The sequence below is a fragment of the Eumetopias jubatus genome, unplaced genomic scaffold (assembly GCF_037043125.1).
Source record: "Eumetopias jubatus isolate StellerSeaLion01/CBP00866 unplaced genomic scaffold, mEumJub1_p1.0 scaffold_15, whole genome shotgun sequence".
Taxonomy (NCBI): domain Eukaryota; kingdom Metazoa; phylum Chordata; class Mammalia; order Carnivora; family Otariidae; genus Eumetopias; species Eumetopias jubatus.
The window spans coordinates 8391047-8404043 of NW_028274821.1; the positions used below are offsets into that span (position 1 = coordinate 8391047).

Here is a 12997-nt window from a genome sequence, read left to right on the forward strand (position 1 = left end):
CAGCCAAGGACTCTGCCGGAGAGAGATGGTACACCTGACACAATGCTTTAGGAGAGTTAAATAACGGGACTGTATACCAAGATATGGGCACAGTTAAGGGAACCAGCATAGGGAAGTGAAGCAGCCTGGCACTAGCAAGAGTGGAGACTGGACAGGATGGTCATAGCTGTAAAGATGGAAGCCCAGTAGAAACTGCGGCTTTGGGTAGCGGGGACATCTGATCCATGGAGACCGAGGAAGGAGGACCAGGAGAATAAGTCACCTGACCTCACTGTCCTCACTTTGACTTCCTGTTGTCCTTTCTCTTGACTGCTTCCACCTGGAGTCCAATGGCAAGGAAGCCATTGGTGCAGTCCACATAGGTTAGCCTCCTGACAAAGAGCAGGTGGAGGAGAGTGGAGCACAGATCTAGAGAAGCAAATAGAAAAGAGCCAGCACAATTAGCACTGAGTAGGTAAAAAAAAATTTGCCATAAACTGATATGATAGAGTGTGCAGGGGGGAGCACCCCCACACAACGGGAGCAGCATATACTAAGGTCCTGGGGCAGAAAGGAACATGGAACCTTCCATGAAGCCTGCCACAGATGGTCACAAGAGTGACCCAAGGGACATGTTGGGATCAAAGTCAAGGAGGAAGGACAGAGATCTTGAAGAGAAACTGTATAAACGTCAAGTCTGTGAGGTGGCTTGGAGGCCAAGAAATAAGAAATAGGCCAGGAGGAGGAGGAGGAGACCTGGATTTCGTCTGGTCTCAGGAATTCAGCTGAACAGGGATCAGACCATTCTGAACACCTACGAACTCAACAGGAGATCGAAGAGGAGAGTAGCGACAACTCTCTGAACAGAGAAGCGACCACTTACTGGAAGGTAGGACGTGCGGAGAAGTGAATCCGAGGCGATATTCGGGAGGACAGACGGCAGGGGAGGGGGCCTCCGTCGGCTGCTTCTGGCAAGTGCTAGAGCCGCGGAGCACAAAATCGGACCTTTTAGAAGTCGGCTCCGCGGAGGGACGTCGCTGCAGTGGCTAAGCGGGGGGTGGAACCCTCGCGGGACAGTGTGGTCTCAGGACCCTCGGGGTCACAGAAAGACCGGGGGTGCCTGAGTGCGGCAGAGCTCCCAGGGATCGGAGCGGGGAAGCCGGCTGCAGAGACGGAGCCGAGGCGCGGGCTCTCAGCTCGGGGTGGCCGTAAACTGTGATCCGCGGCCCAGTCGGGCCACTGCTCCTGCAGCAGGGACCCAACAGGCGGCAGATCCGGGGAGACTCCCCTTCCTCCCCCGGGAGGAGCGGCGCGGGAGCGCACCGCAGGGATCTGCTGGGTTTGGAGACTCCACACGGGGTCGGGTGCCAGAGATAGAAACGCTCGGTCACAGGCCGGGTGAGCACGGAGTGCGGCCGGGGACACGGGAGTGACTGCTTTTCTCTGGGGGCGCACTGAGGAGCAGGGCCCCGAGTTCTCAGCTCCTCCGGGTGGAGATTGGGAGGCCACCATTTTCATCCTGGTCCTCCAAGGATGTACCGAGAGCTTGCAGGGAACAAAAGCTCCCGAGAGCAAACCCGAGCAGATTACTTAGCCCGGACCGACAAGGGCGGGGCAATTCCGCCTCCGGCAAAGACATTTGGGAACCACGGCAACAGGCCCCTCCCCCAGAAGATCAGCACGAACAGCCAGCAAGCCAAGACCAAGTTTACCGATCAAGGAGAACGGGAGAACTCCAGCGCTAGGGGAATACTGCACATAGAATCCATGGCTTTTTTACCATGATTCATTAGTTTTTCAAAGTTAATTTTTTAACTGTTTTTTAATTTTTCTTTTTCCCTTTTTCAACCAACATCTTATCAATCCCTTTTTGAAAAAAACTTTTTTTACTTTTCATTTTTAGAGCCACATTCTATCCCCTCATAGTAGATACCCTTATTTTTGGCATATATATATAAGTTGTTCTCTCTTTAAAATTTTGAGATACAGTTTCTTCTAACAGATCAAATATACCCTAAATCACTAGTGTATGGCTTTGTTCTAGTCTCCTGCCTGATCACATTCTCTCCCTTTTTTTTCTTTTTTTTAAATCTTCTTTCTTTTTTCAAACAACTTCTTATCTTATGAATTCCTTTTATAAAATCTTTTATAATTTTCATCTTTACAGTCATCTTCCATCCCTTCATTGTATCAACCCTTATTTTGTACATATATAAGTCTTTTTTTCTTTAAAATTTTAGGAGGCACTTTCTTCTAACAGACTAAAATACACCCAAAACCTAGTGTGTGGCACTGATCTATGCACTAGCCTGATCATATTTGATCATATTCTGTTTTTTTGTTTTGTTTTGTTATGTTTTTGTTTGTTTTTATCTTTTTCTTTTTCTTTTTTTCCCTCTTTCTTTCCCTTTCTTTTCCCCTGGTTTCAGGTCTTTTCTGATTTGTTTAGAGTATATTTGCTGGGGACGTTGTTAACCTGTTAGCATTTTGTTCTCTCATTCATCTATTCTCCTCTGGACAAAATGACAAGATGAAAAAAATCACCTCAGCAAAAAGAACAAGACATAGTACCATCTACCAGGGACCTACTCAATACGGACATTAGTACAATGTCGGACCTAGAGTTCAGAATCATAATTTTAAAGATACTAGCTGGGCTTGAAAAAAGCATGGAAGTTATTAGAGACACCCTTCCTGGGGAAATAAAAGAACTAAAATCTAACCAAATCGAAATCAAAAAGGCTATTGATGAGGTGCAAAAAGTGTGGGCGCTAACTGCTAGGATAAATGAAGCAGAAGAGAGAATCAGCAATATAGAAGACCAAATGATGGAAAATAAAGAAGCTGAGAAAAAGAGAGATAAACACCTACTGGATCATGAGAGCAGAATTCAAGAGATAAGCAATATGATAAGACGAAACAACATTAGAATAATTGGGATCCCAGAAGGAGAAAGAGAGAGAGAGGCAGAAGATATATTGGAGCAAATTATACCAGAGAACTTCCCTAATGTGGGGAAGGACACAGGCATCAAAATCCAGGAGGCACAGAGAACCCCTCTCAAAAACCAATAAAAATAGATCAACACCTCGACATCTAATAGTAAAACTTACGAGTCTCTGAGACAAAGAGAAAATCTTGAAAGCAGCTCGGGAGAAGAGATATGTAACCTATAATGGTAGAAACATTAGATTGGCAACAGACCTATCCACAGAGACCTGGCAGGCCAGAAAGGACTGGCATGATATCTTCAGAGCACTAAATGAGAAAAATATGCAGCCAAGAATACTATATCCAGCTAGGCTGTCATTGAAAATTGAAGGAGAGATAAAAAGCTTCCAAGACAAACAAAAACTAAAGGAATTTGCAAACACAAAACCAGCCCTACAAGAAATATTGAAAGGGGTCCTCTAAGCAAAGAAAGAGCCTAAAAGCAGCATAGACCAGAAAGGAATACAGACAATATACAGTAACAGTCACCTTACAGGCAATACAATGGCACTAAATTCATACCTTTCAATAGTTACCCTGAATGTAAATGGGCTCAATGCCCCAATCAAAAGACACAGGCTATCAGATTGGATTAAAAAACAAGACCCATCGATATGCTGTCTGCAAGAGACTCATTTTAGACCCAAAGACACCCCCAGATTGAAAGTGAGGGGGTGGGAAACCATTTACCATGCTAATGGACACCAAAAGAAAGCTGGGGTGGCAATCCTTATATCAGACAAATTAGATTTTTAAGCCAAAGACTGTAATAAGAGATGAGGAAGGACACTGTATCCTACTTAAAGGGTCTATCCAACAAGAAGATCTAACAATTGTAAATATCTCTCCCCCTAACAAGGGAGCAGCCAATTATACAAGGCAATTAATAACAAAAGCAAAGAAACACATTGACAACAATACAATAATAGTGGGGGACTTTAACACCTCCCTGACTGAAATGGACAGATCATCTAAGCACAAGATCAACAAGGAAATAAAGACTTTACATGACACACTGGACCAAATGGACTTCACAGACATATTCAGAACATTCCATCCCAAAGCAACAGAATACACATTCTTCTCTAGTGCCCATGGAACATTCTCCAGAATAGATCACATCCTAGGTCACATCAGGTCTAAATTGGTACCAAAAGATTGGGATTATTCCCTGCCTATTTTCAGACCACAATGCTTTGAAACTAGAACTCAATCACAAGAGGAAAGTCGGAAAGAACTCAAATACATGGAGGCTAAAGAGCATCCTACTAAACAATGAATGGGTCAACCAGGAAATTAAAGAAGAATTAAAAAAAATCATGGAAACCAATGAAAATGAAAACACAACTCTTCAAAATCTTTGGGATGCAGCAAAAGCAGTCCTAAGAGGAAAGTATATAGCAATACAAGCCTTTCTCAAGAAACAAGAAAGGTCTCAAATACACAACCTAACCCTACACCCAAAGGAGCTAGACAAAAAACAGCAAATAAACCCTAACCCAGCAGGAGAAGAGAAATAATAAAGATCAGAGCAGAAATCATTGAACTAGAAACCAAAAGAACAGTAGAACAGATCAACGAAACTAGGAGCTGGTTCTTTGAAAGAATTAACAAGATTGATAAACCCCTGGCCAGACTGATCAAAAAGAAAAGAGAAATGACCCAAATCAACAAAATCATGAACGAAAGAGGAGAGATCATAACCAGCACCAAAGAAATACAAACAATTATAAGAACATATTATGAGCAACTCTATGCCAGCAAATTAGATAACCTGGAAGAAATGGGTGCATTCCTAGAGATGTATCAACTGCCAAAATTGAACCAGGAAGAAATAGAAAACCTAAACAGACCTATAACCACTAAGGAAATTGAAGCAGCCATCAAAAATCTCCCAAAAAACAAAAGCCCAGGGCCAGATGGCTTCTCAGGGGAATTCTACCAAACATTTCAAGAAGAATTAATACCTGTTCTCCTGAAACTGTTCCAAAAAATAGAAATGGAAGGAAAACTTCCAAACTCATTTTATGAGGCCACCATTACCTTGATTCCAAAACCAGACAAAAACTCCATCAAAAAGGAGAATTACAGATCACTATCCTTGATGAGCATGGATGCAAAATTTCTCACCAAAATACTAGCAAATAAGGATCCAACAGTACATTAAAAGGATTATTCACCATGACCAAGTGCGATTTATCCCTGGGCTGCAAGGTTGGTTCAACATCCACAAATCAATCAACGTGATACAATATATTAACAAAAGAAAGAACAAGAATCCTATGATCCTCTCAATAGATGCAGAAAAAGCATTTGACAAAGTACAGCATCCTTTCTTGATCAAAACTCTTCAGAGTGTAGGGATAGAGGGTACATACCTCAATATCATAAAAGCCATCTATGAAAAACCTACAGCGAATATCATTCTCAATGGGGAAAAGCTGAGAGCCTTTCCCCTAAGGTCAGGAATGCGGCAGGGATGTCCACTCTCACCACGGCTATTCAACATAGTATTAGAAGTCCTAGCCTCAGCAATCAGACAACAAAAAGAAATCAAAGGCATCCAAATCGGCAAAGAGGAATTCAAACTCTCACTCTCTGCAGATGATATGATACTTTATGTGGAAAACCGAAAAAACTCCACCCCAAAACTGCTAGAACTCCTCCAGGAATTCAGTAAAGTGGCAGAATATAAAATCAATGCACAGAAATCAGTGGCATTCCTATACAGCAACAACAAGACAGATGAGAGAGAAATTAATGAGTCGATCCCATTTACAGTTGCACCCCAAACCATAAGATACCTAGGAATAAATCTAACCAAAGAGGCAAAGGATCTGTACTCAGAAAACTATAAAAGACTCATGAAAGAAATTGGGGAAGACACAAAGAAATGGAAAAACATTCCATGCTCATGGATTGGAAGAACAAATATTGTGAATCTGTCAATGCTACCTAGAGCAATCTACACATTCAATGCAATCCCCATCAAAATGCCATCCACTTTTTTCAAAGAAATGGAACAAATAATCCTAAAATTTGTATGGAACCAGAAGAGACCCCGAATAGCCAGAGGAATGTTGAAAAAGAAAAGCAAAGCTGGCGGCATCACAATTCCGGACTTCCAGCTCTATTACAAAGCTGTCATCAAGATAGTATGATACTGGCACAAAAACAGACAGATAGATCTATGGAACAGAATAGAGAGCCCAGAAATGGACCCTCAACTCTGTGGTCAACTCGTCTTTGACAAAGCAGGAAAGAATGTCCAATGGAAAGAAGATCGTCTCTTCAACAAATGGTGTTGGGAAAATTGGACAGTCACCTGCAGAAGAATGAAACCGGACCATTTCCTTAGACCACACACAAAAATAGACTCCAAATGGTTGAAAGACCTAAATGTGAGACAGGAGTCCTTCAAAATCCTAATGGAGAACACAGGCAGCTACCTCTTCGACCTCAGCCGCAGCAACTTCTTCCTAGAAACATCGTCAAAGGCAAGGGAAGCAAGGGCAAAAATGAACTATTGGGATTTCATCAAGATAAAAAGCTTTTGCACGGCAAAAGAAACAGTCCACAAACGCAAAAGACAACCGACAGAATGGGAGAAAATATTTGCAAATGACATATCAGATAAAGGGCTAGTATCTAAAAATATAAAGAACTTATCAAAGTCAACACCCAAAGAACAAATCATCCAATCATGAAATGGGCAGGAGACATGAACAGACATTTTTCCAAAGAAGACATCCAAAGGGCCAACAGACACATGAAAAAGTGCTCAACATCGCTCGGCATCAGGGAAATCCAAATCAAAACCTCCATGAGATACCACCTCACACCAGTCAGAATGGCTAAAATGAACAAGTCAGGAAACGACATATGTTGGCGGGGATGTGGAGAAAGGGGAACCCTCCTACACTGTTGGTGGGAATGCAAGCTGGGGCAACCCCTCTGGAAAACAGTATGGAGGTTCCTCAAACAGTTGAAAATAGAGCTACCCTACGATCCAGCCATTGCACTGATGGGTATTTACCACAAAGATACAAATGTAGGGATCCAAAGGGGTACGTGCACCCCGATGTTTATAGCAGCAATGTCCACAATAGCCAAACTGTGGAAAGAGCCAAGATGTCCATCGACAGTTGAATGAATAAAGAAGAAGTGGTATATATACCCAATGGAATATTATGCAGCCATCAAAAGGAATGAGATCTTGCCATTTGCAGGGAGGTGGATGGAACTGGAAGGTGTTATGCTGAGCGAAATAAGTCAATCAGAGAAAGACATGTATCATATGACCTCACTGATATGAGGAATTCTTAATCTCGGGAAACAAACTGAGGGTTGCTGGAGTGGTGGGGGGTGGGAGGGATGGGGTGGCTGGGTGACAGACACTGGGGAGGGTATGTGCTATGGTGAGTGCTGTGAATTGTGCAAGGCTTTTGAATCACGGATCTGTACCTCTGAACCAAATAATGCAATATATGTTAAGGAAAAAAAAGAAGAAGAAGATAGCAGGAGGGGAAGAATGAAGGGGAGTAAATCGGAGGGGGAGACGAAGCATGAGAGACGGTGGACTCTGAAAAACAACTGAGGGTTCTAGAGGGGTGGGGGGTGGGGGGATGAGTTAGCCTGGTGATGGGTATTAAAGAGGGCACATTCTGCGTGGAGCACTGGGTGTTACGCACAAACAATGAATCATGGAATACTACATCAAGAACTAATGATGTAATGTATGGTGATTAACATAACAATAAAAATTAAAAAAAAAATAGGCCAGGAAGCAGAAGGTAAGGTTGGGTAAAACAGTTCAGGATATGTCTTTAATAAGGCAAGGGCATCCTGGGCTTAGCCTCTTTGGTTGCTAGCTTTTCATGCAGGAACACTCCCAGAGTTGAGATGGCTGGAAAAAGTGATAAGCCTTTTCCAGAGATAGTTCAAGGCAATGTTGGAATGAGGAGACTGCCCTATTAACTCATTGCGTTCAGTCATTTAGTTAACAAATATTTATTAATGGTTTTTGTTTTCCTCTTGTATTAGGGGCTGAGAGGTAAATGATGTGATTTTTGTCTCTGGGGAGCTCATGGGTCCAGCAGGGAAGGCAAACACGTAAAGAAATACTTGCAGTATCCTGTAGTAAGCTCTCCTGGAGAGCTATGTACCGGGCACACAGAGCCCAGCCCACACTGACTGTCTGGGGAGGTCAGAGAAAGCATCCCAAAGATGTGATCTCTGGGCTTGGTCTTCACTTCCCCAGGTAGAAAAATGAGATGTGGGATTTCACCCAGCAGTAAGCCAACTGCTAAAGCAAACTGTCTCTAATCTCAGTGGTCTAACATAATAAAATCTTTCTTTCTCATGCCATGCCCAGTGTGTTCTGAGTGGCTCTTCCCAAAGGGGTGACCCAGGGGTTTGGGCTCTTTTTGGCTCCAGGAGCTGGTTTCCAGTGCCAGTTCATAAGGAGCCGAGAGTGTGGGGAAGGCACAATGTACCTTCAGCCACCCTCCCCCAGAAGGGACCCTGATTACTTCCCCTCACACTCCATTGGGCCGAAGTGGTCCTGTGGCCACACGGAGATGTGGACTCTGAGAGAGCATGAAACTCTGGGGGGCTGTCAGCTGCCTCTGTGGCAGGGATGGCACATGAGAGAGCCTAGAATCAGGGAGAGGCATGCAGTTGCTGAGCCTAGGAGGGCTGGGGAGGACAGGAGGAGAATTATAGAAAAAGAGCCAGGAAAGTCACTCAGGGCTGCATTTGTGAGGCCCAAGGACAACATCCCAAGGAGACGGGGACCTTCCCCTTAGCCGCGTAGCACCATTGGTGGGGTCTCCTTAGGGCGTGATGTGATCAGATTTTCATCTCTACACGGAACACCCTTTCCTCTCACCTTTTGACACACAGAAGGCGGCCAAAGTGGTGTGGAGGCTGAGCACTGTCTGGCCCTGCTACTTACCAGCCATGTTACCTTGAGCTGGAAGCAGTGTCTCCAAGCCTCAGTTACTTTATCAATAAAATGGGGATAGACTATGTACTTCCCATCCCAAGGAGGCTTGATGATCAAATAGTGTCAGGAGAACATCCTTTAGAAACCCTGTGTTAGCGTCCTCTCTCCTCCCAGATTTGGAAACCCCAACTGGAAAGGATAGTGTATTTCCATTAGAGCCTAAATATTTGCTTCAGCCTTTGTTTTTGTTTTTTGTTTTTTTTTCACCAGAGAATTTATTCTAATCCCGCCAAAGCTTTTTTTCCCAATGTCGCGTGGCTTATGTAGACAAGGCAAAATGTTCCTTTCACTCCCCACCCTCTCCTATCAGCCCCAGACTGAAAATCCCTCTATTAATTTTTTAAATACACAAGTGGAAAGCAGATGACATTATCTGCTTTTCCAAGGCCTATGCTCCGTTTTGAAGTAACCAAATGAATAAGGTTATTTTGGCCTGAAATTAGGTATTGAAATAAGGTATTTGGAAAATTGCCTTAGTTTGTAATTTTTCTTCTCTTCTCTAGATATGGTCTGGGTCGATTAGAGCATCTTCTACCAAACGGACTGGTTTGACAGAGGTTGAACCACATACATCAGGCTCCCTCCCATCTCTGACCTTTTTCTCTTTCTCCCCATCACCCCTCTCCTCTGTCTCCTAGTGGCAAACATTGCTTTGGTTTTAATCTGCAGGGTCAAGAGAACTGAAAAACACTGTTCTAAGATGTGCTTCAAGCACCCTAATAAAAGAGAAAAAGAGCATCATTCACACATTTCTAGGGCACCTGTCACCAGAGCAAGCAGGTGCAATTTCCATTGTTTCCTAATTTTCCATCCATATTTTGGACTGAACATGGAATCTAAAGTTTTATATTTTTATTGAATAAGGTTCCAAAAAGGTTCTTTTGGATCTGGTGTATCTTTTTGGGGGGGGGGGGACAGGGTGCTGTGGATTGTACCGTCTACCTTAATGGCCTTCATTCCCTAAACAGCGGTCATAGGTGTTCTTGGAACGGAGTGGGGCCCATGTGAAGATGTATTTCCAAGGGAGGATGAGGGGAAGCGAATGTTGGTATTTCTAAAAGTATAGACAGCCTGACAGCAAATTCCAGAGCCTGGGTGACATTTTAAATTGGTAATGCTCCTAATTACCCAAACCCTAGGAAACCATATGGAATACAGCCACAGTTCTAGAATTAATGTAAGTGAGCACTGTGAACCCGTCACTAACAGCATGCTCTGTTAGAATAATAGCACAATATCTGTGTCAGCACAGTGTGGTACTATGGTTAAAACACACAGACACACACACACACACCATCTTGATATTTCCTATTTTTTTATTGGAAAAATTTTCCTGCTATTAAGTAAAAAAAAAAAAAAAAAACTTTTCTAAATTTCCTACAAAAAGTAATACTTTGTTTCCTTGTCAAACATTGCCTATTGGTCCCATTGTGTTAAAAATGTCAGATCTGTAAAGATGAATTTAAGTAAACAGTGTATGGTTTCATGGAACATGAGCTTGGGTGAAGGCAGAAATACCCAGATTCAAGTTCTAACTCCCCTGTCTGCTGCTAAGTGAACTTGGGCTGGTTGGTCAGTCTGCACTTGAATTTGGTCATCTCCAAAGTAGACATAATAATGCTATTTACTCAAATGTTTATTGTAAGCATTTGGAGCCAATCAAAATGTCTTGCTCAAAGCTAGTGCTGAAAGATGCTAAGAGTCAAAGTCATTGATGTGGCAGGAACTCTGTAGCCTGAAATTTCGGTGATCAGATTGAGATTTGGGCCTTGGCTTCGGCGGTGTTTGGGGAGGGTATCCAATACATGCCATCCACTGCTTGCTCTTAGTGTGTCGGCCCAAACCTTGCGCCCTTGTGCTTGTGAGTGCACAAGTGAATGGTGATTTTCTCGATTTAATCCCAGGTCTGAACACAGAGAAAAGAAGAAAGGTGTCTGTAGATTCCATGTGTCCACTGTGTTAATACCCTCCTACCTTCCATTTATAAACCTCCCCAACTTTGTGGAGGAGCCTGGATAAAAAACAAGCACATACCTTACTTTTGGATTTTTAGAGACTTTATCTTCAGCTATTTCAGAATAAATAAAAAATATATTTATTTATTTAATAAAATTATATATATAAAACATACAAAACATATAAAAACTGGTGACAGTTTTCATTTTATTCATGCTAACAGATTTGATAAGCAAGCTCATTCATGACACTTTACTTTTCTTGGCCCTAAACATACTAAAAGCAATCCATGGTACAAAGAAACTATAATAATAAGAGCAATGATTTGAAAAACACCAATTAGGTGCCAAGTGCTTTATATACATTTTATGTTCATTAATCCCTGTAGCAAACCTTAAAAAGTGGATATTGTTAACCCCGTTAAACATCTAAGAAGGAGTCTCACAAAGATTCATAACTTGGCCAAGGTAAGACCACTTATAAAGAGCAAAGCTTGTACTTTAATTAAGTCTGATGGCAAGGCTCACAGCTGGCATGGGGCCAGGACACCTGCGTGTGTTCTCACCCTTTCTTGTCTTTGCTTTCTCCTCCAGGTTGTTCTAGATGTTGGTTGCGGATCAGGAATACTATCATTTTTTGCTGTACAGGCTGGAGCTAGGAGAGTGTATGCTGTTGAAGCCAGTTCAGTAGCACAATATGCTGAGGTAAGTGGTTGTATTTTTACAGAGGCTACTAAGTAGGTCTTCGGTAAACTTCAGGGGACTGGGTGATGGGCTCTTCCAGGTAGGTCATTTAGAAGAATTTTTTTACCAGTCTGTTTTGTTTTTTTTTTTTTTTCCCTGTTGGGATTTTACTGCTGCAAGAAGCCAGACTTCACTGTAGTCATTGATAGGAAAACAGTTTTTAAAACGTTTCATGATACTGAAAATAGAGCAAAATTTTCTTCATCCCCACCCACAGGGTAGCAGGTGGGCCTGGGGGAGGTGAATGTTTTCTTATCTTTAACGACCTGCTGAGGTGAGGAGTCAGACTTCCCTGGAGGTAGATTTATTTTGTTCTTAAGTGCTGTGTGGACAATAGCTGTACCACTCACTTTAAATTTTACTCTGGGCTTAAGGAGCTGTTGCTACCTGGTTGTATTTGGAACATAGAAAGATGTCTGTGTTTCAGGGAGCTTTTTCAGATTTGAGGCTCCGATTGGAGGATAGGGAGATGCTTTGTTTTAATATAGCACTCTATTACCATTATGAAATTTATACAAATATTAGAGAATAAGTCCAAGTCAAGAGTCAGGTAACAATCACTTTCAGTAATACTTGTATATAATAATAACACAATCAAGCTGCAGAGAATGGATGTGTGTGTGCACGTGCATGAACAGGGTAATGTGCTTGTCATTCACAGTTGGAGGAGGCCTGAGTTTTAATGAGGGGTAGGATGACAGAGAGCGAAGCTTGGCCGTTCCTTCTGATGAACATCGCATAATATTCTCCCAGTCCCGGACAACCGGCAGTAGCTCAGGGTGTTGGTTGGCTTTGGATTGAGTGAGCAAAGAGGGACTGGAGACAAGTAGACCAGTGTGGCATGTTTGGAAAGGAAGAGTGCAAGAGCCCAATGGCTGGCATGTTGTTATATGCTTTTTCCCTTCAGACAAATGTTGGATAAAATATTTTTGGTCATTTGCTACTTCACAAGTTCTTAAAATTTTTTATTGAAAATTAGATACATGCAAAAGAATATTTGTAAAATGTGTAAGTGTAAAGGATCGTGATACAATGAACGTGGGCCCTGTACCTCTCTTCAGAAATAGGCCATTAGCATTTCCATTAAAGGTCCATGTATCTTGTCCTGATTGCTTTTCCTTTCTGCTCTAAACAGAGGTAACCGCTATCTTGAATTTTTGTTTGTCATTCCCTTGTTCTATAGAGTTTTACCACATGTATTTCTGTCCCCAAAAACAAATCCCTTATGAACTTTCCATAAATAGAATCATAATGTATGCATTCTTCTATAATTTGCTTTTTTCATCCCACATTATGTTCCCGATGATCATTTTGTGGATGC

The 12997-nt window shown here is 42.4% G+C and overlaps 1 protein-coding gene across 1 annotated transcript in view; it reads left to right on the forward strand.

Moving 5' to 3' along the window:
• The window catches only part of LOC114219771 (histone-arginine methyltransferase CARM1-like), a 294102-nt gene that overhangs the window by 205293 nt on the left and 75812 nt on the right, over positions 1-12997 (forward strand). The window contains exon 5 of the mRNA XM_088018780.1: positions 11527-11637. Within this exon, the coding sequence (XP_087874906.1) occupies positions 11527-11637 (111 nt within the window). The remainder of the gene's footprint in view (positions 1-11526; positions 11638-12997) is intronic.